At 36.9% G+C, this 25,924-nt stretch overlaps 1 protein-coding gene across 3 annotated transcripts in view; it reads left to right on the forward strand.

Moving 5' to 3' along the window:
* Rbcn-3A (rabconnectin-3 alpha) overlaps positions 1-25,924 on the forward strand; it is a 980,796-nt gene that overhangs the window by 516,110 nt on the left and 438,762 nt on the right. For all 3 annotated transcript variants that reach the window (XR_016547873.1, XM_090388469.1, XM_090388476.1), the window contains exons 31-32: positions 3,513-3,610; positions 15,097-15,262. Coding sequence is in view for 2 of the 3 variants with exons in the window: in XM_090388469.1 (XP_090244595.1) it covers positions 3,513-3,610; positions 15,097-15,262 (264 nt within the window). In the remaining variant the exon portion in view is untranslated. The remainder of the gene's footprint in view (positions 1-3,512; positions 3,611-15,096; positions 15,263-25,924) is intronic.

A 25,924-nucleotide genomic window follows, 5' to 3' on the forward strand; every position in this document is an offset into this window, starting at 1 on the left:
ATGTTGTTTGTTATTTAGTTTTTAGGAGCATTAGCAACTAAGACCATATTGCCCTGACCTTTCCGCATCCTTCGTATTTGGTGGTCGCTGGCTCGAACCCGGTCTAATCAAGAAGTGTGTGCACTGCTGCTCCTGCCCACCTGGCTACGGAAGCGCCTACTGTGGGATGCGTGGTTGTGGAACCTTTCATAATAAGGTCACCTTAATCTGAATAGACTGTAGTTTTGCTTACGGCTATGTGAAAAACTGAGGCTGTTATCCTAACCTGATATGATATCTTACAAGTGTCACATTTTTAAAAAATAGAATACTCAAACTGTTAAAGAAACATATGTAAAATGTTTCTTTACATCGCTCAAATATGTAAAATAATTGCTGAAATTCAAAATTTGTATCAGATAATCTACTAACACTAACCATTCTCCATGGGCTGACAAATGGCAAATTTGTATCATAACCTAAAAATAAATATTTTATAATTGAAGAGACTACGTAAATGTGACCAGTGCCAGATTTAGTTTGGGCTCTGGCACACTTAAGACAATTTTTTAATGTTTGCCATATGTGCAAGCTGCCAGAGTATTTTAATATCAATGAGGTGTGAACTCCATAAGTGGAATTAATGAAAATTCCATGGAGACTCCCCACCAAACCATCACTGGTGCTGGATGATGACCCCTTTCTACCCTTTTAATGGCCTGACATGCTTCTGCAGAGCTATAGGCATACACCTTGTCATTTTGATTGTTGTAACTCTCCTCAATAGTAAACATCTTTTCATCTGTGAAGAGTATCTGATCTGTCGATGCTTACCATTCGCTTACCGACACTACAGCGCCCTGGAGTTGGGAACTGTCCTGTTCTCCTGCGGTAGGCACTCATCCCTAGATCACTTATGATTATGCATGTCATCAACCTTGGTGATATTTCCATTTCTCTGGACATGATTTTCTGTTTACGTAGGGGATCCCTATGAATTATGTTCTTCACCACTTTGATAGCTGCAGGGATCCTCACAGATCTTGGACGGCCAGACCAGGGCCCGTCATCAATTCTCTGTTGTTCATTGTATCTATCAATTGCTCTGTAGACAAATCTTCGGCTTATTCCAAGTGGTTTCAGAAGTTTGAAAATTGTAGGTGCATCATGTCCTGCCTTGTGAACACCTATGACAGTAGGCCTGTTTTCTTTATCTCCACATTCCATTTTCACTGGCTTCCTTTAGTTATTTTCATTTTTAATTTTCTCAATTAGCATAGGAAAACAAGTGTTTTAGATTTGTTTTCAAGTAACATCTACTAGTTCAAAATAGTTTTAGTTGATGTTGGTGTACTCTTCATTTTTAGAACATAAATAGTGCACTGAAATTTTAAATTTTATTAGATTTTCTCATTAATGTTTTTGCTAGGCAGCTGCTTTAAAAAAATATCGTTCATATGTGACGATTGATCACTCATTTTCATTAAAAAATAATAATAAATAAATATAAAAGAAATATTTAATAGAAAATATAGAATCAGTTGATTTAAAACAGAACTGCTAAACTAGCCCACCTTTTACTGCCAGACTGAAAACTCAAAATCACTCTGTTTCAAAAACTCTGTAATCCTTGATTAATTTTGTCGATTAATTTTGCAATTCATGTCCCACTTAAAATGTTTATAATAGTAATAGTCATACAGTGCAAGGAAGCCAGAGGCTTTTGCTGCACTGGCCAAAAAAAAAAGAAAATGAGTAGATAAGAAAATACAAATTATTTGCTTCCCTCCTCACATAGGTAACTAACTAGTTGACATTTGAATTTATTCAAACTGTAAATCTCAACTACATGTGAAGGCAACCTGTTCCAGCAATCAATGACTCTCTGGCTAAAAGAAAACTTCCTACAATCTAGTCTAAACCTCTTTCTCTGTGATTTGAATTTATGCCTATGTGTTCTGGAATTATCTATTAACAGCAAAATTCACCTTTGTTCATTTTATTAACCCCTCTCAGAGCCTTATAAACCTCAATCAGGTTGCCTCTGAGGTGTGTTGTTGCCCAATCTCTTTAGCCCACATAGTCTTTACTCATATAGTCACCCTTCAGAAAATTCCAGAAAATCTGAACTAATAATCTCTTAAGGAATTTTTTTTTTATCAGTTTTTATTTAAATTTATTTTTCTTAATGATAAAAATTATTACATATAGAATGTAGATGTACATACCTTATCCAGCTAAACATGAAATCCATTACTTTAGAAGGTTTTTTCCTAAACTTATTGCATTACAGTCAGTTCTGCTATAATGCACATTTTCGCAGTTCAAATTTGCTCCAGCACGACTGATATATTAGGGAACAATGCGAGTATAACGGAATTTTTGGTTTGGCTCATGTGCAATTTCATCTGAGTAACACCAGGTGAGTGCAAAACCTGGCACCAAGCTGAAAATAATGACCAGCACAGCAATACATACAAGTTTATGAAGTTTTAAAAAATGTCAAATGTGTGAGAGCTATATTTCCCATTTACTTTAGTTGTATTGGTCAGAGACACACTATTGTCATTCACTGTATTAATTCCTTATGTCATTCAAGATAACAAGTTATATTGTAGGCCGATTCACGTTTTCAGGAGTCACATTTTTCTGTTCGAACAGAAATTTCGTGAGACGGGATAGCATGAGTGGAGGAGCACATTTTTGGAGGTCACTACCCTAAAACAATTTCCAGTTCCCGGTTTATTGGGCGTTCCTGTTAATGAAATCTAATTATAAACTGATAATAAACTCGATCTTATTGTATTTGCGATAATACCGATATTTGAAATTCTGTGAGTTTTTACAGTATTATGGTTAAATGTGTTTCCCCTTCATTGAAATAACATAAATTGTATAATCTTCTCTTCATTCCTATTTTTAAGCTTTTTACTCCATATCTCACTTGTGCAATTTGTCCATGCCATATTCGTCGTTATTGATTGTTTATCTCTTTTTTACTGTTTTAAATTTTACAATCCAAAAAAAAAAAAAAAAAAAAAGTCAGTGAACAGAAATATCATTTTGTATGTATATATTACTGCGCTGTATTTACTGTAATATTTATTTATTTATTAGAAATTTAAGATGTTTAAACCCCTCTGTTAGCAATTTTATTGGGTTTCTAACTTTTTTTTAGTGTTTTACTTACCAGGCTCAACATTTTTTTTTCTTTAATGCTCCGCTCCTATCCCTATAGGGGCTATTGTTTTTAATGTGCGAAATACAATAAAACAGATTTTTATTAACACATATTCGTTATATTAATATTATGTATGCATTATATGTGTTATATTAATATTAAACGGACTGCACTTAGCAGCTTGAGAAAAAAAAAAGTACTAGTAATTAAATAATATCTAACAACTTTCACATTTTTACCACTTATTATCCATGTCTGATAATATTATACAGTATATTTAATATAAAATTACTAATAAAAAAACTAATGGATATAAAGTACTCTTCATCCATTTTTTTTTTTCCCCTTACAGGTTGCAAAAGCTGCCTTTCAGAATAAAAATGATCCTCTGGATGCTGGACTCTTCTACTTAGCAATGAAAAAGAAAAGCTTAGTATGGGGATTATTTAGGTAAATTTGTAATTTTTATTATTCATGTTCTCTTTTCAAATCTGGTATTATCAACTTTAGTGAAATATTAAACATTAAAATATTTAATATTTTAGTGTGCCTTCCAATATATGCCGTCTACACTTTCTTCTGTTAAAGGCATGCGTGGGAATTCATCATAAAATTTAGATGAAAATCACTTCTCTCCATTTATTGAATGAAAATCTTCACTTATCATTATACCTATTAATTAAAAAACAGGTCTGTTTGATTCAACAATTATATGCAAGTATAATAATAATAATAATAACTAGGACACTGCACTCACTTCTTTTGATAAAATAAAATAAAATACTTACAGAAGCCTTTCGATGCAAGGTTTCTGTGATTAATGTTTTAAAGGTATACCATAATTTAATTGTATTGAATCTCTCTGTGTTATCTACCCAGTTAATACAGGCCATGTAGCACCTTAAAGCATCATAATTTTCTTTTCTGCAATTATAACCAATTCCTTTACCTTTAACTACTGCTACCTCTCTCTCTCTCTCTCTCTCTTCATTGTCCGCCCTAGAACTCAGTGAAGGCACATCCATAGCCAGGTGGACAGGAGCAGCAGTGTGTGGCAGATGCTTCTTGATTAGACCGGGGTTCGAGCCCGTGACCACCAAATATGGAGGATGCAGAAAGGTGAGTGAGGTAATGACCACCGAAGCAATATGGCCTTAGTTGCTAATGCTCCTAAAAACCAAATAACAAACAAACAAACAGAACTCAGTGATCAGTTCCTGTACTGTCATCACTATTATGGCATCTGGTTCATGGGTGATGATCAGGTCTAGAATATTCTTTTCCCTAGTACTTTCCCTGACATGTTGGTACAAATAAAAATTATCTAGTTGATTTTAAAATTTTAACCCCCATGTGGATTTTCCTGCCCGTTCTATTTGCATGTAGAGGCTCTCATCATATTCTTCACAATCACCTGGCCTGTAGATTACTCCCTCTCTCATTATAACTTTGCTTTCAACTATCTCCCACCATACAGATTCCATACTAGCATGCAAAACGTCTGAATCTGGGAAAGCTTTTGTCATCCTCTGGCTCCTTTTGATAAGAAGCATGACCCTACCACCCCTTCTGTCTGCCCTAGCCATCCTAAACACAGTATACATACCATACTGAAACTGATCATCCCTTATTTCTAGGGGTGGCACCACATTTTCATCAGCCCTATTATGTCAGCATTTTTTGTCCTAACCAGCAGTTCGAATTTGCTCATTTTGTTAACAGCACTTCTGACATTACTATATAGCCAATTAAGACTTAGTATTCTTGTATAGTTAACTACTCTGATACATCCCTTAGTTATTTAAGCTTGCTTCCCTAGCATTAGCTACCCATACCTTTGAAATGTTTCTGCCCTCAGAACATCTTGCTAATTTCGATCTGTTGCTGTAACAAACAAGAACTCCTGGGATATGTGCAAGCTTTACTTTGACCAATATTATCAGATAAACATCTATATTACCCTTGTCCCCCCCCCCAAATACCAGTTTACCTGAACCTTTAAGTTATCCTCAATGATACTGCCAAAAACTCTTGCATCAACTTTGTTTAAATGTATCCTGTCTGTACAAAACAGATTCCTTCTACCTACAAATGCTGGCCAAGCTGATAAAAATTTCTCCCCAAAAGCCTTTGCAGAGTCCTTCAAGTATGGAGTTAATCCACAAGGCAGAATTACAGACACATAGACATTATGATCAAACCTAACTTGCAGCATTTCTTCAGCATGGTCTTATATTTGTCTAACAAATCGTCAGATCATGTGTGCTTAATATCATTAATCCCCACATGAATAATAATATTCTCTTTGCCCCCACCCTTAAAATCTAACAATCTGTTGGTGACATCATTAATTGTTGTTGGCAGGAAACATACCCTGGTTCTAGTCCACCTATCCCTATTACAAAAAATATTTCCCATTTCCCTGAGAGTGGAGTCTCCTAATAGAACTAAGTCTTTTTGGACCAGAGCAGTTTTCACGTGGTAGGTTACTTGAGACTTGATTCTCCGAAGAGCTGCCAGTTACATTATTCTCCAGGGCAAGCACCTGTTTTTTCAGTCACTCAAGTGGTTCTAGGAATGCACAACATTTTAACTTAAGATTGGGATACCCCATGCAACTGTGATAAAGAAAATAATTGCTTGGTGAGCTATGATTATCCACTAGGTCAATCTTGGAATACATGCCACAGGTTCTTCAAAGGATAAAATCATGGCTCACCTAGAAATCGGCATTGGCTGTTTCTGTATGAGTCATTAGCATTAGTAGAGGCATAAGATGCAAGAAAGCAAGCTTAAACAGCATCAGCCACAAAAAAAAAAAAAAAAAACCTTCTCATTTTACCAATCCATTCTTTCCAGATGTTGTGTTATTTTGCATTGAATCTATTTAAGCTGTTAACATCTACAATGACACATGGAAATTTGTTCTAGCAATCAACCACCTGCTGGCTAAAGACAAATTTTTGCACATCTATTCTACAACTGTCTTTCCTTAATTTGAATTTATGTCCCCTCAGGCGATTAATCTGGGCAAGAGGAAGAATCCCATCAGCATTGAGCATGCTCAAACCATTCAAGGCCTTATACACTTCAATCAGATCACCTCGCAGGTGCCTAATATCCAAATACTGTAATTTGCAAAACTTAAGCCTTTGTTCCCTTCACAAATCTTTTGCCCTTCTCTGTACTTATTCCAACAACTCTACATCCTTCTTAAAATGTGGCCTCCAGGCCTGTGTACAGTACTCAAGGTGTGACCTGACCATTGCCTTATATAAATTGATAATCGCATCCTTTTTCCTGCTAGAAAAATTCCTGTATATCATTGACAATACACCATGAGCTACCCTTCCAGACCATCTGCACTGCTCAGAAAACTTCATATCTGACTGCACAATTATCCCCGGGTGCTTTTCATTCTCTACCACCTTCAGTGTGCTGCCATACAGTTGATACGTTACTCTGAGGTTACTGCTACCCAATGCAGTACTTTACATTTGTCAAGGTTAAACTTCAGTTGCCACCAATCTCAGCCCATCTGCTCAACGATTCTAGATCCTGTTGCAGTACTGTCATTAATGTTGTTTCCAACTCTGCCAACCCTCATGTCGTCTGCAAACTTGGACATTAAGCCTGATATGCCACCATCAATATCATTTATAAATACAGTAAACAACAATGGACCGAACACTGAACCTTGAGGGACTCTACTCAAAAATTAGTCTACAAAGAGCAGTGTCCATTGATTACCACTCTGTCTTCTCCCACTCAACCATCCCTTTATCCATAGCACAATTTGCCTCCATTGCCACACTGCTCCAATTTGTGCATCAGTCTTCCATGTGCAACAGTATCAAAGGCCTTTCTAAGATCTAAATATATGATATCAATTATTCTTTGCATCCAGTTCCTTTATGACTATATCAGAGTATCCAATCATATTGGTCAGACAAGGCTTCCGCCTAACAAAATCATGCTGCGTCCGAGCTATAAGTCTTGTCTAGATGATCCTGCAATGCTTCATTAACCAGTGCCTCCATTAATTTCCCTGGAACAGAAGTTAAACTAGCAGGTCTGTAATTACCTGTATCTCCCTTTGATCCTCCTTTGTGGTTTGGGGTCACATTTGCACATCTCCGTCCATGGGTACCTCCCCAGAGTTCAGGGAAACCCTCATAATTATGACTAAGGGTTTGCTTACTTCCTTTGCCGCCTCCTTTAATTTAATTGGATAGATTCCATCCACCCAGGTGCCTTTCTTATATTTATCTTCAACAATTTCTCCTCCACTTTACTCTCAGTTATTACAAGATTATCTAGCTTAAAGCCAGAGTTTAATACACCTCTGGCATTTCCCCCCTGAATATCTCCTATTGTATGAATGTAGATGCAAAATATTCATTTAGTTTGTTAGCTACCTGAGCAGGATCATCAACAGTTGAACCATTGATATCAAGTGGACCAGTCAGATTCATCCCCTTCCTTTTAAAGTTTATATAAGTAAAGAAATCCTTACTGTTTTTCTTACCATCCTTTGCCAAAGGTTTCTCGTAATCTGCCTTCGCCTAACCTCCTTTGTGACAGATCAACTTATCTGTTATAGACTTCTGTGTCACTTGTTATTTTATATGTATCCCATGCATTTTTCTTCTCTGTCACATGTCTAATTAGTTCATCTGATATCCATTTAAGCCTAAATCTTGAACAGTATTTCTTAATTGATATGAAAAGCCTAGTAACTTCTAAGATTAATTCTTTGAATGCTTCCCATTTAGAATTTGCTGTTGCTAACATCATCAGTTGGTTCCAGTGTATAGAATTTAAATACTGTCTCAGGCCACCATAGTCACCTTTACGAAAGCAACAACCCTTCCCTTTACCCTTGATGGTAGTTACCTCTTTGAGTAAATCCCACTTCAGCAAACTGTGATCACTTCCACCTGGTGGTTATTTTATCTGCAGATTCTTAATGCATGAAAATTCACTGCTGATAATCAGATAAAGAGTATTACTCCCTCTAGTTGCCTCCCGAACATGCTGATGTAGAAAACAATCATCCAATAAATCCACAAAAGCCTTGCTAGTGTGTGTGATCAATCCACAAATTCCAGTCAATATCTGGGAAATTAAAATCCCCCATTATAAGACTCTCTGATTTACTGGCCCACTCTATTTCCCTGAACAGTTTCTTATTATACTCATCAGAGTCATTAGGCCTATAGCATACTCCTACTCTCAATTTTGATCTCCCACTGCAGTCACACCAAACTGACTCAGCACTGCACTGTACAATTGCTTATTATACTCATCAGATTCATTAGGCCTATAACACACACACCTACACTCATTTTTCCTTTTCCAGTGCTTATGTCACACCTCAACATTGCATTGTCCATCAACATCAATTGGATGCACTTCCTTAGATTTTATGTGTTTCTTAACTAATAGCATAACCCCTCCTTCCTGTCCTGTCTATCCTTTATGTACTCCCCAAATTCCAGTTCTGCATTCCTTATATCTGTGTGACACCATGTCTCTGATATCCCTACAATATCTGCATTTGATGTTTTGAGCAATACCTCAAATTCATCAAATTTATTTACCAAACTCCTAGCATTGGTGTACATGCAAGTATACATGCACCTGTTTCTACTCTTAGTTACCATAACACAGCTCATGTATTTACTTGTTCCACTATGACTCCCAGCAGTCCTGAAAATCCCCATTGTCTTGCTTTCCAGGCTGCTGCTCAATTTCATTTCATAATACCACCGCTTTCCTACTCTTAATATCATTAGTGCCAACATGTAGAACAATATAACCTTTTATGCCCTTAAAAGATGATATCTGCTCTACAAAGTCATCAACCTTTGCCCCTGGCAGATATACCGTGGTCCTGTTCCACCTATCCTTTTTGAACAATATATTCCGTGTTTCCCTGACAATAATCACCAACTAGTTCCTGTGGGACCAGCGCATTTTGCCTTCCGGGTTGCCACTGTATTGTGTGATGTTCAAGTGCATGCTCTGGCACTGACGTAGGCAGCTGAGAGCCTGATGGGCCTCTCAATTTAAATCCTATGAGGACATCTAACCTGTCCTTCAAGCTCTCATATAGGCCCATAACAACATTGAGGTGGCTATTGATTTCCTCGCACTCCTTACATTGCGCACACACAAAGGTATTCCCCTTGGCAATATCATGTCCCGTTCCTGATTAATCCACAAACATCATACAAGCAGTTGATTTCATAAGGCTGTGAGTCATAGGACAACCACCCTTCCTCAGTTCTCCTCTGAGCCATAGCACTCCCACTAGCTTGAGCCTTTTGCTTTGCTGCTATGGTCTGAGGTGTGATTTCAATTCAATTTCAATTAAAATTTCAAATTCAATACAATTAAAAATATAACACCAAACTTATATCCCAATTCAGTTATAACACTATATATGAGGGTGGTTCAATAAAGAATTGCCCTGATCTAGCTGCAGAGGTGTTTAGCCTGTTTATTCTTGGCACAGGTTTTATTCCTTCTCTACATAGCCACCGTTCAGATTTGCACATTTTTCTCATTGCTGGATGAGGCAACGGATACCGTTTTTGTAGATGTGATGAGGTTGGTCTTTGAACCATGACTCTGTTGCAGAAATGAGTGTCTCGTCATCAGGGAAGTGTGTTCCCCGAAGAAATGATTTGAGGGAAGGAAACAAGAAGTCCAATGGTGCAAGATCACATGAATAGGCTGGATGGGACAGTATTTTGTATCCACAAGTGGCTGCTTGTGTTGTTGCAACTTCAGAAGTGTGAACTGGTGCATTGTTTTGAAGCATTTTCACACCTTTGGACAACATGCCACGCCACGTTTTGATTTTCTCCCCTAATTTTGTGAGTAAGTTGATATAATAGGCACCTGTAACTGTTCTACCTTTCGGCAAGTAATCAGTCATTATTATCCTTTCTCATCCCAAAACACTGTCAACAAGACCTTTCCTGCTGACGCTTGGACCTTTGGCTTGGGGGTGGGGGAGAACCATGATGTTGCCATTCCATGGACTGCATTTTACTTTCATGGTCGAAATGGTGTATCCATCTTTCATCCTGAGTGATTAGTCGAGAGAAAAAGTCTTCCTCAGTTTTTTGGCACAGGGCTAACAACTCTTGTGATTTCTGATCAGCCTTCTGGAAACCAGTCAGTAATCGGGGAATCCATCATGCACTCAATTTCTGTAAATGGAGTTGGTCATGAATGACTGTTTCAACAGAGCCCACACTAATCTTCACCAACTGGGACAATTCACAGACAGATATGATCTTCCATGATTAACAACTCCACTTTTCTGATCATGCTGTCATGAATGTCTGAATGGGGATGGCCTGGAATGGGCTCAGATTTAACCGATGTCCAACCACATCTACACTGTCTATGCCAGTGCTTCACAATGCCATAGGATGGGGCTTCATCCTTATATACAGCAATCATCTCCTCGTGGATTTCTTTAGGAGATTTCCCCTTCAAGAACAGATACTGGATTACAGCTCTGGCTTCAACTTTGTCCATGATGCTACTCCGTCACATGTTCAACTCTGTAAGAGAAAAACAAATTAAGACACAGGGCTGAAATTTTACACCTTTAGTGCAGAGATATGTATGATGCTACACACAAAATATCATGACTCTGCGATATGTGGAAGTCGGCGAGGGCGATTCTTTATTGAATCTCCCTCGTATCTATATTTCAGTATCGAGTTTTATCTCCCACTGAGTTACATTATATGAATTTCATATCTCCTATCAAATTATATGTTTTAAATTGTAGAGTTACATATTTCCTGGTGCATAATAGCCTTAGATGCTAATGTGCCAATAAAATCATAATCTAATCTAATTAGTAAAATAATAAGAGGAGTTTACGTCAATATAGTGCGTAGAACACTTCCGTATGAGACCCTCCAGAAATTAAAACGGAAAAAACGAAAAAATTGACAACTTACCGGTACATTAGAGTAAAATATAAATAATTAAATAATCAATTTAACACAATTCAAATCAATTTAAAACAATTAAAAATCAAATTAACGCAATTTAAAAGAATCTAACGAATTCAAAACGATTTTCCTTCCTGAAGCTGACAACGCTTTTCGACCGTATGTCGTGATCACAGGAATGAAAATTACCGAATCGGGTTAAACCTGAACTTAAATAGAGATTATTTGTCTTCGCGCATGCGTGTAAAGGGCCACGCATCGGAGATCAAATATGGCCGCCGAACGTTAACAGAATTTTCGTGTAATTTAATTTCAACGGTTTCTGCAATTAATAGTCACATATAATTACGTTGAACGTTAAGTATTTTGGCTTCGTTAAATAAAAAAGTATGTTTTTCGTTAATGGCATGAAAGGCTAATTCTGACGCTGCTGAACGAGAAGCACGAACTGAGGCTTCATGTTGATTTACACAAATATTAAGAGAAAATCGGGTCGAACCCTGATAAGACGAGTCGCAATCACCGCAAGAAATGTTGTATACCAGATCGTTAATTTGTGTTGCGAACGCTGAAAGAACCGAGCGATTGTTCAGGATAGTATGTAACTTCCGTATTGGCCTAGCTACAATTTTAAATTTGGTATCTTTAAAGAATCTGTTAAGCTGTTTGTGCCACTGTTCAACATATGGGACCGAAATAAAGTATTTTTTAATATTACTATTGTTGATTGGTGTAGTATTTTGTATCCTATCCCTAGCTTGTACCCTAATTCGGTTTATTGTGGTAATAGAATAACCCCTGTTTAAGAATCTGCTAGTTAATATTTGTATTTCTGAGTCCAAAGCAGATTCCGTCGTTGAATACTTATAGGCATTAAGAAATTGATTAAAGATAATCGATCTTTTGTAGGTGAACGGGTGATAGCTATTATAATGTAGAAGCATACCGGTGTTTGTAGGTTTTCGATAGATGCTAAATTGTATTTTATTCGAGTCCCGGGTAAGCGTGAAATTTAGAAAGTTTAATGACTTAGTATCCATGTCCTCCCTTTCCAATGTAAATTTGAGTCTAGAATGAATATTATTAAACGAATGTAAAATGTCTTGGATAGTACTACTATCGGTAATAACTAGAACATCATCTAAATACCTCCCATAGTATGTGATACGGGTTCGAAAAGGTGTCAAATGTATCTGCTCAATCGTTGAGAGATAGATCTCTGACATTAAGCCACTCAGGCTCAAACTCATTGGTAACCAAAAAATTTGTTTGTATACCTTGTCTTGAAAGGTGATGTAGTTAGCCTCAACTAACAGTTTAAGTGAAAAATTTCCTTAATAGGTAGCTTCGTATAATTAATCGGTGTCGAGTTTTTATTTAACATATCCCAAATAATATCTAATGTGTATTCAACGTTTAGATTCGTATATAATGAAGTAACATCTAGTGAGAATAAATTGTCATTGTCGCCGAGTCTACAGTCTTTAAGCTTATTAAATAATGTATCGTAGTTCTTAATCCCAAATTGTATTACCTGTCTAAAGATTTTATAATGTTATATACATGTGTGGCTAAGGATGAAAATGCCGAGTTCCTGTAGGAAACAATAGGTCGAATAGGAAACCCAGTCTTGTGTAATTTTACCCGACCGAAAAGTGCAGGAATATTGTATGTTCTGGACTTCAATTCTTTTAACTGAACCATAGTAACGTAGTCGTTTTTTCGATACGTGGTTAACGTTTTATTGTACTGATTGACCAAATTGGTAAACCCGTTAACCGGTTCTACTTCACGATAAGTGGAGGTATCTGACACAACTGAATCTAACTTATTAATATAATCATGTTTATCTAGTATTACCACTGTATCTCCTTTATCTGCCCTCTGTATAATAATGTCCTTATTTCCCCGAAGTTCTCGTAAAGCTGAACTGTCATGTGTATTCAATTTAGGAAGTCGCGTTTCTTTTACGTTATTCACTACTTGGTTAACTTGTTGAATAAATACATCTTTTTGTGGAACGTTACGAAGTCCAAATTCAATATCAATTACGCATTGTTTTTTAGGCAGTTTTCGAGGTGGTAAATTATAATTTAGTCCTTTGGATAAAAGCGAAATCTGGTCCTGTGATAGTGTACACAAGGAAAGGTTTGTAACCTGTTGATGTGTCGGTTCGTTGGATAATTGGTGAGGGGGTGTTCGTGAACTAGCTGACATATTCTGTGGTAACACGTTGTGTGTCTGTGGGGGGGGGATGTCAACCAACTCGTATGAACTTGGTCGCAAGCCTGCGACAATGTGTTAGAATTCGCATGAACGTGTCTTGACCTATCCGATAATGTTTGCAACTTATTAACGTGTCTGTTTTTTATTTCTGAGGCCTGTGCTTCCCGTCGCAAATCTATGGAGGTCTTCAATACAGACCAATTGTTCGGATGTAGATAATTTTTTAATTTATCACGAAGCTTCCTAACCTGAGAAAGGTATTTTTGCTTATTCGAATATCGAGATTTTAAAGCAAACTTAACAATATTACGCGATGATTATTAAAATACTTTAGTAAACGAGTCTTACAAGCTTCCTCTCTCTCTCTCTCAGGGATAACTCAGAATTTTTTTTTTTTTTTTTTTTGGGCTGGTGCAGCAAAAGCCTCAGGCTTCCTTGTGCCATATAGCTAATAATAATAATAATAATTTTTAATTTTCTTTAATCACTATGAAGAATTCCACCAGGATATGTCTGCTCTCCACAAATTTATAGCTCTTCAATTGATCCACCATACTGTACGGCCGACCGGGCTGGCCGGGTGGGTAAAGTGCCTGCCTGACAACCCAAAGGTCACGGGTTCGAATCCCGCCTCAGTCTTGGATCAGAGTACTGCAAAAACCTTGGGAGGTGCATTATGGCCACAGAAGCCAATGTGCCAACAACTAACTAAAACAAAAAACAAAACAAAAAACCATACCGTACTCCCTGTACTGAGGTCACTGCTGTGGTATTCTGTGATAATCAATATAAGAATTGAATATATTAGTTTCATTATGTTAATAAATATCATTCAACATTTTACAGATTTATTCATTGCTTATTACAGAGGTCTGGCACTCATCAACTTTCACCTTCCCCACCCTTTCACCCATTGATAGTTGACAATCAGTGGTGGACCGGAAAGACGTTCCGGTACTTTTTTCTAAATGTCATGATAGAAAATCATTACACCTAATATTATGAAAAAATGGCATAATCAAAGCGGAGGGAGAAATATCTATTTTACCCATTGCTACTAAAAATATATATTAATAGTAATCTTTAAAATTAATCGATTTCTTTAAAAATTTATTTAAAAACAAAAATATAAATTTCGCAATGAAACTTGAACTTTTCTTACTAAAGTACAATGTGTTAGATAAAGAGATCCACCGAATGAGATATACTGTGATGCATGCGAATGCTGCATTTTGATTGGCCATGAGCTGATCGCTAGAACTGGTTGTTCTATGAACCATGCATCTGAAGTCTGATTCAGTTACCGTACAGGCAATGTGGCATTATCATATAGTCTTCTGCAGAACAAGCGTTCTGGTACTGTTTTTTGTTTTGCAACGAGCGTTCCGGTACTGCTTTTTTTTACGACAAGCATTCCGGTACTATTTTTTTTTAGCAATACACGTCTGTTTACAATCCCTTTCAAGAAAAGTTTTTATCCCTAGTATCTCTATTAAAATATCGAGAAATGTGTACTGAATAGGATAAAAATGACAGGTGCAATTAATCTTTACTAATGTGTCTGTTAAGGGTGAATGAATCATTTTCATAATTTTTTTTTTTGAAAAGTATAGACTGAAGGTAAGTAATTCATAATTTCAGATTTTTTAGAAAAGCATAAGTGCATAGTCTTTTCTGCTAAGATGTTATCATTGTTATAATTCACGGTCATTCATTTTTATTTAGATCAACTCATGACTACAAAATGGCCAAGTTCTTTCAAAATAATTTCTCTGAAGATAGATGGAGAAAGTCAGCTTTGAAAAATGCCTTTACATTAATGGGAAAGCAAAGGTTTGAGCATGCAGCAGCTTTTTTCCTCTTAGCTGGAGCCCTGAATGATGCTGTTGACGTATGTATTTTGTTAAAAAGTTCACAGATACTTAGTTTTAAAAAAAATTATTTAAAGGAAAAAAAAAAACTAAGTAACAAAAAACATAAGAAAAATATAAATTTAAAAAAAAAAAAAAAAAACTTTAAAAATTATTTAAAGAATACGTAAGATAATTTCATATTTTCTTATGATAATCACTCAACTTTTAAAATAATGCTGCTATCAGTTTGTATTTGAAAATTTAATTTTTAATAAATCACTTTTTATTTGACCTGTGGTCCTAGGATGCCTCTGTAGCCAGATGGTCAGGAGCAGCAGTGCATAGCACATGCTTCTTGATTAGACCGGGGTTCGAGCGCGTGACCACCAAATACGGAGGATGCAGAAAGGTCAGGGAATGACCACTGCATATCCCCTGAGCAATATGGCCTTAGTTGCTAATGCTCCTAAAAACCAAATAACAACAACAACTGTGGTCCTATTAAGCATATACAAGCATAAAAAATTAAAATGAGCTAAAATATTGTTTGTACATCTGAGTCAGTCACAGTATTTCACTCAAAGAGCATGGCCTTTCATCATTGTGTTTCAAGGCTGACCATATATGCTTTGTTTCAACATTTCGCTTTTATTTCTTAATGTTGTACTTTTTTACAATATAATCATTATATTGGATAACTGCATTGTATTTAGTTTCAAAATTATTGAATGCTTTCATCATTTGGAAGATTGTTTTAAACAACAGAGATAGAAAGGATAAATGAAGAAAAAGATGAAAGCAATTTTATTCAAGGAATCAGGCTTATTTAGTGTCAGCCTGAAAAAGAGACAGAGAGAGAGAAAGTCACCTAATTCCATCAAGGCATTGACCAACCTTTCTTTAATTTACATAAGTTCTCCAGTTTTAGAAGCTATTTAATTCACTAAATCCTTTCAAAAGATGAAATACTTTGATTGTCATTGTACTAAAGTCTGTCTCTACAGGAATATCAACACCTAATCTTGTTTCTCTTCACTGCTCATTTTCTAATAGATTCACCTCCTTTCTGCAACTTTAGCTTCAAAGTATATACAGTAGTGAAGACTTTATAGATTGGAATTATTACCTCTGTTCCTGCTCGAAAAATTCATGCACACCATAACTAGAATACCATCTTTGGTCCATGACGCTTGTTACAGACATTCTCCCAGGTAGTAATCTGGGTCTTGCTATCGGGGATTCTAAAATGCTGTAGAACTGATATTCAGGTCCATTTGTGAATGAAATGGACCAAATTTTTGTGATGTCACTCCAGTCATTCTCCAGCAACCAGATCCTCTGCTTGCATCTTCATGTTGGGGGATATAATCCTATATATAAGGTGCGAAACACTGTACTTACGACACTGTACTCCAACATACCTGTAGTATGTTAGTCCACTTAGATGTGAACTAAGGTAAGCAGGGCTTGAGGTGTGCAATCCACATCACACTCCTCTGTGTCACCAGGCAATACTCAGTAGTACAGTAGAGTCTCGATTTTCCGAGATAGATGGTAAAAAAAAAAAATCCCAGATAATCAATTTCCTGGTTAATCCAAAAATATAGTAAGTCCCCGACATACATAAGAGATACGTTCCAGGACTTCTTACGTTGGTCGAGTTTTGTGTAACTCAGGAATGGCTAATAAAATACAGTATTGGAACTATATCCCTGATATGCCAAAATTACAAAAACACATAATATCCTCAGAAGAATGAAGAAAAATAGTTATATATTTTTCAATTAATTAGTTATATATTTTTTATATATTAGTTATATATATATATATATATACAGAAAAATAGTTATATATTTTTATTTAGTTCAATTAAAAGCTTTATCTGGGGACAGTGGTTTAGTAGCCAGAGTGGCACATAAGAAAAGAAAACATAAAAGGAAGAAAAAAACTCATGATATTGCACAGTAAAAACTGATTTGTATTTCATAGCCTTGGTGCCGATCATTTCACTGCTTCTCTCATTTCTCACATTTCTCTGTATTCTGTATTTCTCCTTTATTGTGTTCACCATTGCCACTGACAAATCTGAATTCTGCACGATACTTGTTAATGTTTGGCCATTTTCATACATCCATATTATTTTAATTTTCTGATCCAACTCCATCGCTTTCCTTTTCTTGATAGATTTACTAGTACTGCTGTCACCTATTCTCTTAGTCAGCACCATGATAACAGTCAAAATGAAATAAATTTTCTGAAAAGAACTACACAGGGTTAAGGTGAAAACTCACTATTATCACCCCACACGAGCTTAGGATGTCGATTTTAAATCTAATATCTTCCCTTTATTTTTTAGTGTCACATGTGGTTTGGCCACCAACATTATAATGGTTCATTAGAGAATTACTGTATTTCCCCATGTATAAGACGCTCCCATGTATATGAGACGCACCTTAATTTTGGGGCCCGAAATTTGAAAAAAAAATGTATTACATAAAGTTATTGAACTCAAGTTTTATTCATCATAAAATTCATACAACTCCTCATCACTGTCAAAACTCCCATCCATTAGCTTGTCCTCATCTATGTCTGATGACAAATCACTGTCTTCATATATTGCCTTGCCCCCACTTACATCTATGGCATTTGAAATGCCACACTTCTTAAATGACTTGACAACGATCTCAATCTTGATATTATCCCAGGATCTTTTCACCCAAGTACAAACTTCTCCTATAGTTGGTTCCTTCACTCTTCCTGCTGGTGTCAAATTGTCCCCAGAAGACTTCATCCATTGGTTCCATTCGTCTCTCATGGCAGCTTTGAAGGGTTTGTTAATGCTGACATCAAGTGGTTGGAGCTGGGATGTCAAGCCTCCAGGTATGACAGCAAGTTTTGTTTTTTTCTCTGCAGCAATCTTTGTTTTTTGTGTCCTGAACTGATCAGGCAACAATAGGGCAGGTTTGCGTAAGAGCCCACCTGGTCTCCTGCTCCAAACTTTGTCAAACCAGATCTTCATCCCATCCTGATCCATCCAACCCTTGTCATGAACGTGGACAATCACTCCTTGAGGAATGTCTTCTTTTGGCATTGTTTTGCGTTTGAAAATTAGCATAGGAGGCAGCTTGGTTTCGTCGGCACAACAAGCTAGAACAACTGTATAATAGCTGTTTTCATGTTTTCAGCCCCTTCTTATCAACAGTTCTGTTATTTGAGACATCAAATTGAAGGGGGGGACTTCGTCCATATTTGCAATCTGTCCCAATTCAAACTGATGTCTCTTCCGACATTGAATGACAAAACAATGAAATTCAAGGACCTTCTGCTCATAGCTTTCGGGCATCTTTTGGGCAAGTCTGGTGTGTGTACGCATGCTTAGTCCATTCCGTTTCATGAACCTGAAGCACCATTTATGTCCTCCTTTGAAATCAGTAACTTCTTTTTCATCAGCAATTCTTCTTGCCTCATGCTGAACCATCTTTGTGGACACAGGAATTCCAATTGCCTTTTGCTCTTCAATTCCCTCCCTAAATCAGGCCATTTTGCTGACTTGCCTCTCATGGCCTTCTGCCGTGGCGTTTTCAGTAGGGTTTCTTCTTCCTGTAGCCAGTCTCTGATTGTTTTCTCAGTTGGAAGAGGACCAAACTTACGTTCAACAGCATGATTTCCATTCACTTTTGCTAACTGGATCACTGTTAACTTGAATTCAGCACTGTACGAAAATCTTTTCTGAGCCATTTCTGGGCAAAACATGATAAAATGTAACCTAATATACCAGTAACAAGTGCGAAACAATGAGTGCAAAGACAACAAGCGTGATAAAGCGGGAAATGCAAGTAACCCAGTTTTTAGACCCCCAAATTTTTCGAAAAAGGGTGGGTCTTATACATGGGGAAATACGATAATGCATGCACCGTTTTCAAACTTTTGAATAATTTCAAGTTTTTGTTTAATTGAAAGCACAACTCTTGTTTGCCCATCATTTTTGCGATTTCTTAACAAAAAAAAAAAAAATAAATAGTCACTATAAAAAAAACAATTTCGACATCCCTGACACAAATAACGAAACAAAATTTGTCCTTTTCTGGTGCGATGGAACACAACAATCGATGCAACACACTAAAAGAAACTAAACATTTGGTCTTCTTTGTTTTTTTTCTTGCGGCTAGCATGAAGACAGTCAAGGTTGCAAGATAATAGGTGCACTAGTCTCCCAATGACAACTTATAACGCCGCTTCTTGTCGCTTATTTATGACTTGCAAAATATCTGTTTATACCTATTCTAGTTACTACTTGAATTTTATGATTTCTGGTTGTTTTTTTTTTATTTTATTTTTTTATTTGGAGTCTTGAAGTGTCCCGGTAAATCGAGAGTTTGCTGTATTAGGTAGAGATGACTCTCATCATCCAATGCAACACCACCCTCTGCTTAAAGTGCGAAACTCATGTTTAGTCTTCAGAGCTCTGGCAATGATGGATAATGTTGAGTTCAGTCTCCCTTACATTTCAAGGATACACTTCTAAAACAGTTTTTCAGGTTGGCCACTATGTAGTCCACCTGACTAAACCTATTGATAACTCTCTAGAAGGCATCTGGATCAGCTAATGTAGATCATGTTGTTGTCTCTACTTTGCCAGCCATGTTGCTGTTCCACTAGATCAGCATATACAAAATCTGAGGAAGTGCATCCAGTTGATATGGGTGGACAGTGCAGTGTTTAGTCAGTTTGGTGTGACCTAAGCACAGAGAAATGATAAATGAGTAGTTGGGAGTGTGTTATAGGCCTAATGACTCTGATGAGTATAATGAACAGCTGTACAGAGAAGTAGTGGGTCAGTAAATCAGATTGTCTTATAACCAAATTTAAACTTCCCAGATATTGACTGGAACTTGTGGATTGGTCACTCGCACACTAGCAAGGCTTTTATAGATTTATTGGATGATTGTTTTCTATAGCAGCACGTTCGAGAGACAATCAGAGCGAGTAATACTCTTGATCTAATTATCAACATTAAGGATCTGCAGATAAAGGAACCACTTGGTGGCAGTGATCACAGTGTGCTGATGTGGAATTTATTCAAAGATGTAACTACCATCAGGGGTAAAGAGAAGGTTTTTGCTTTCATAAAGGTGACTATAGTGCTCTCAGAGAGTTTTAAATTCTATGCAGTGGGATCAACTAATGTGTTACCAACAGCCAATTCTAAATGGGCGCATTCAAAGAATTAATCTTGAAAGCTACTAGGCTTTTCATATGAACTAAGAAATATCAAAATCAAAAAATATAAAATTGTGCTGCTATTCCTACTCTTCAACATGCCACCTAAGGAAGTTGTTTTTCATGTGGTGTTTGTCTTAAAACAGTATGTAATTGGATTATCTGTAAAGGGACATGTAGTAAGAAGTTTTTTGTTGGGTGTTCTTTGATAAAAAAATTTTTCCAAAAATTTTTAAGCGTTTTAAAAAACTAATTCGAGATAATTCACTCTGCATGTGATACAGGTAACAGAAATTCAAATTTACAGTCTCCTAGTCAGTATGAGCTAAATTTTCAAAATACACACACAGATTCCAATCGTCATCTCATTCTTCTATCAGTTTACTACAGTCTCCTATACCCTGACATTCAATGAAGTTAACTAATAATTCCTCCATCCAAACGGACAACACTTTCTCCACCTCCCCACCACCTACAACATCTCCAAAGATTGATAGCTCATTTGCTACCCTGGATCAAATGCTGAGGAAACAATTTACAGAAAATGATAATATTAAACTGCATATTTTTTGGATAAAAGATCAAGTGTAAGTTCTATTGCATACTTCTTTATCTGAAGGCAATTGTTGAGATCCCTTCATTACCTCAACCTTCTTGTGTACATCAAGTTGCTCCAGTTCCAGCCCTCAGTCCAGATGCTGAAGATTTTGTTCCATCAAAAAATGCAAAAACACCTGCATGATCTTCAAAATCTAGCTCTATATCTCTATCTCTCATTGAATGTAATCAAGCTTCCTTGCTGTTAACCCAAGCATACAACTGAATCCCACCACAATGAATAATCAACAGAAACCTCACAGTTTGTATGTGCACTAACAAAATGATACTTTTGATCTGAAATGTAAAGTGCCTACCTATAGCAGCTTGCCAACAAATACCCTAAGTTTCCCAGCAGAAATTATAAATATATTAGATAATAGGAATAAGAAATATATGATCTTGTGTTAAAAGTAAAATTGAAATAAAGTTTGAGATATAGCATTAATATTTTTGTTAGCAGGCTAGATCCCAGTACTACCTCCCAGCAGATGGATCAGCTACTTTTAGAGCTATAAATACCAGGTAGAATTTCAAAAAAAAAAAAAAAAAAAAAAAAAGCACATGCCACATATGTATCCTTCAGAATTGAGCTAAAGAATTGTGACCTATGAAAATATCAAAACCCTCATATCTGGCCCAATGGTCTATTCATTGTGCCGTATTCTGGAACTGTTGGAAGTACAGTCACCAAACTCTAGTGAAAAGCTGCCATTTAATTCTCAATCTGCTGAACTGTCTGCTTAGCTAGAGAATACCTCCTGGTTTGCTTTGTAGTACATCATTCAACCTGACACTTAATACATCTTTCTGATAAATATGTGCATCTCAACATTTTTATGCAAAATGTAAGAGGCATAAAAAATAAACTGTACATTTATTGCATTATTAATAGAAGAATCTCATGACATCATAAACTTAGTTGAAATGTAGATGCAAGTACCTCTAAAGGACGTTTTTCTACTGCCAAAAAATGTCAACTACAAATCCATGGGTGACATCAAGGATTGATCGAAGTTGGAAGAGTTGGATGGGTGGCAGTTATTTTATAATCTGATCTGAAAATTTAGCTTTGAAGAAATTTCTCTTCTAATCCAATTTAAAGATTCACTGCTACAAATTTATGATACATTCAAAACTCTATGGTGACCCTCTTTTTAACATCCCAACTTCTCGTTAACTTAATGTTATTTTACATTCAGTATAATGACATTGAAAATAAAAGGATTTTTCTGTGACAACCATAAATTTCTACCTCTTAATCTAAATTTTTACTTTTTTATTATGATATTTGCATTTTAAAATGACATCGTCATCATCAGCCATTTTCAATCCACTGCAGGATGAAGGCCTCTCCAGCAACTTTCCAGTTCCTTCTGTTTTGAGCACTGGCCATCCATTTACTACCCATAAACTCATGAATTTCATCTATCCCTCTCCGCCTTTGTCTTCCAGGTTTTCTTCTAGCTCCTCTTAGTTACCATTCTGTTATTTTCTTAGTCTATCTGTCATTAGCATTAGCATTTTAGCATTAGCATTAGTAGAGGCATTTGATGCAAGAAAGCAAGCTTATGCAGCATCAGCCAAAAAAAAAGAAAAAAAAAAAACCCACTTCCACTTCACCCCTCTGTTCGTTCAAAATACCTGTCCAGCTGAGCCTTAAACTTATTTAGGCTATCAACCTCCACCACAAGGGATGGAAGTCTGTTCCACCAACCAACCACCCGCTGGCTAAAGGCAAATTTCCGCACGTCTATCCTACATCTGTCTTTCCTCAATTTGAATTTATGCCCTCTCAGGTGATTTTTCTGAGCTTGAGGAAGAATCCCATCAGCATTGAGCATGCTTAAACCATTCAAGGCTTTATACACCTCTATCAGATCACCTCGCTGGTGCCTAGTCTCCAGACACTGTAATTTGCAAAACTTAAGCCTTTCTTCGTAAGAGCACCCCTTTGTTCCATTCACTAATCTTTTTGCCCTTCTCTGTACTCGTTCTAGCAGCTCTACATCCTTCTTGAAATGAGGCCTCCAGACCTGTATACAGTACTTTAGGTGTGGCCTGACCATTGCCTTATACAATGGAATAATCACCTCCTTATCCCTGCTGGAAAAATTCCTGTATATCATTGACAATACTCCATGAGCTACTCTTGCAGCCCGTCTGCACTGCTCAGAGAACTTCATATCTGCCTGCACAACCACCCCCAAGTCCCTTTCATTCTCTACCACTGTCAGTGTAGTACCACAGAGTTGATATGTTGTTCTGGGGTTGCTGTTTCCCATGTGTAGTACTTTACATTTGTCAATGTTAAACTTCATTTGCCACCTCTCAGCCCATCTGCTCAACCTTTCCAGATCCTGTTGCAGCAGCATAGTGTCAGTAGTGTCCTTGACAACCCTGCCAACCTGTATCGTCTGCGAACTTGGACATTAAGCTTGATATACCATCATCAATATCATTTATAAATACAGAAAACAATAATGGACCCAACACTGAGCCCTGAGGGACTCCACTAATAACATTAGTCCACGATGAGCAGTGTCCATTGATTACCACTCTCTGTCTTCTCCCCCTCAACCACCCCTTTATCCATAGCAGCAATTTGCCTCCAATGTCACACTGCTCCAATTTGTGTAGCAGTCTTCCATGTGCAACAGTATCAAAAGCCTTTCTAAGATCCAAGTATATAATATCAAAGTTATTCCCTGCATCCAGTTCTTTTGTGACTGCATCATAGTATCCAATCAAGTTGGTCAGGCAAGACTTCCCCTTAACAAAACCATGCTGTGTCTGAGCTGTAACTGAAGTCTTGTCTAAATGATCCTGCAGTGCCTCCATTAATTGTCCTGGAACAGAAGTTAAGCTCACAGGTCTATAATTACTTGTGTCAGCCTTTGATCCTCCTTTGTGAATTGGGGTCACATTTGCACATTTCCAGTCTATGGGTACCTCCCCTGAGTCCAAGGAAGCTCTCATAATTATGGCTAAGGGTTTGCTTACTTCCTTTGCTGCCTCCTTTAATATAACTGGATAGATCCCATCCACCCCGGGTGCCTTTCTTGTGTTTATCTTCAACAGTTTCTCCTCCACTTTACTCCCAGTTATTTCAAGATTCTGTAGCTTACTGCTAAAGTTGAATACACCTCTGGCATTCCCCTTGCTGAATAACTCCTCATGTGTGAATGTCGATGCAAAATATTCATTTAGTTTGTTAGCTACCTGAGCAGGATCATCAACAGTTGACCCATCAATATCAAGTGGACCAATCTGATTTATCCCCTTCCTTCTAGAGTTTACATAAGTAAAGAACTCTTTGCTGTTTTTCTTTGCATCCCTTGCCAAGGATTTCTCGTAATCTGCCTTCGCCTGCCTAACCTCCTTTGTAACTTGGTTGCATATCAACTTGTATCTATCGTAGGCTTCTGTGTCATGTGTTAATTTGTAAGTATCCCATGCATTTTTCTTCTCTGCCATATGCCTCATTAGTTCATCTGACATCCATTTTGGCCTAAACCTTGAACAATATTTCTTAGTTGGTATGTAAAGCCTAGTAGCTTCCAAGATAAGTTCTTTGAATGCTTCCCATTTTGTCATCATGTCTCCGAGCTCTGTGTCCTGCCCAAGACCATTTTAGTTCTTTAATTTTGATAAGAATGTCCTTTACTTGAGTTTGCTGCCTAATCCATGTGTTTCTCTTCTTATCTAACAGTCTGATTCCCAATATAATTTGTTCCATTCTTCGCTGTGTAATTCTCTGCTTCTCTTCCATTCTTTTGGTGAGTGCCCAAGTTTCACTTCCATAAGTCATGGTGGGGAGTATACATTGGTTCATTATTTTGCGTTTCAGACAACAAACTGGGATATTGCTCTTCAGTGTGTGACTATATTTCCTGAATGCTATCCATCCAAAATTTATTCTTCTCTTGACTTCCAGCCATTTATCATTGTTACAGCTAATAACTTGTCCCAGATAAGTATATGACTCCACCTTTTCAATTACTGCTCCTTCAATCATTATTTCCCTTTCTGTGGCATACTTGTTTTTCATCTTTCATCTTTAGTTCAAAATCCATATTCATCTTTAGTCCAAACTCCATATTCATCTTTAGTCCAAAATCCTTACTAACTGTGCATAACTGATTAAGATTTTCCTCTAATTCTTTGGGATCGTGGCTTATGACCACAATGTCATCTGCAAATTGTAAATGGTTTAGGTACTCTCCGTTCACATAGACTCCTTTCTGCGACCAGTCTAATCTTCTGAAAGCTTACTCAAGGGCAGCAGCAAACAGCTTTGGAGATATTGTGTCTCCTTGTCGAACTCCTTTCTCAATTTTACATTTTCCTACTGTCTTTGTCTAGTCTAAAAAGGAGATAGCACTCTCATATATTTTCTTCAAAATCATAATATATGGGATATCTATGCCTTGTCTTTCCAGTGCCTGAAACATTGCCCTATGCTGTATGGAGTCAAATGCCTTTTCATAATCCACAAATGCCAGGCATAATGGTGTTTTATATTCATTTGCTTCCTCCATTAGCTGTAATATTACGTGAAGGTGATCCATAGTTGAGAATCCTGTCCTAAAGCCAGCTTGCTCTTTCGGTTGATTCTCATCAAATATTCTTTCTAATCTGTTAGTAATGACCCTTGTGAACAACTTGTAGATGTGGGATAACATCTACAAGTTGTGATTTATCTCCTTTCTTATGCAGCAAAACTATGATTGCATTATTCCACTGCTTAGGCATCACACCTTTTCTAATGCACTTTGTGAAGAGCCTTGCCAGTTTTTGTGTTATGTCTCTTCTTCCCAATTTTAACAACTCTACAGTAACTTCACCTTCCCCTGAGGCTTTCCGATTCTTCATTTTCTTCA

Source organism: Mastigoproctus giganteus, chromosome 2 (assembly GCF_048544385.1).
Source record: "Mastigoproctus giganteus isolate SK-2022 chromosome 2, ASM4854438v1, whole genome shotgun sequence".
NCBI lineage: Eukaryota > Metazoa > Arthropoda > Arachnida > Uropygi > Thelyphonidae > Mastigoproctus > Mastigoproctus giganteus.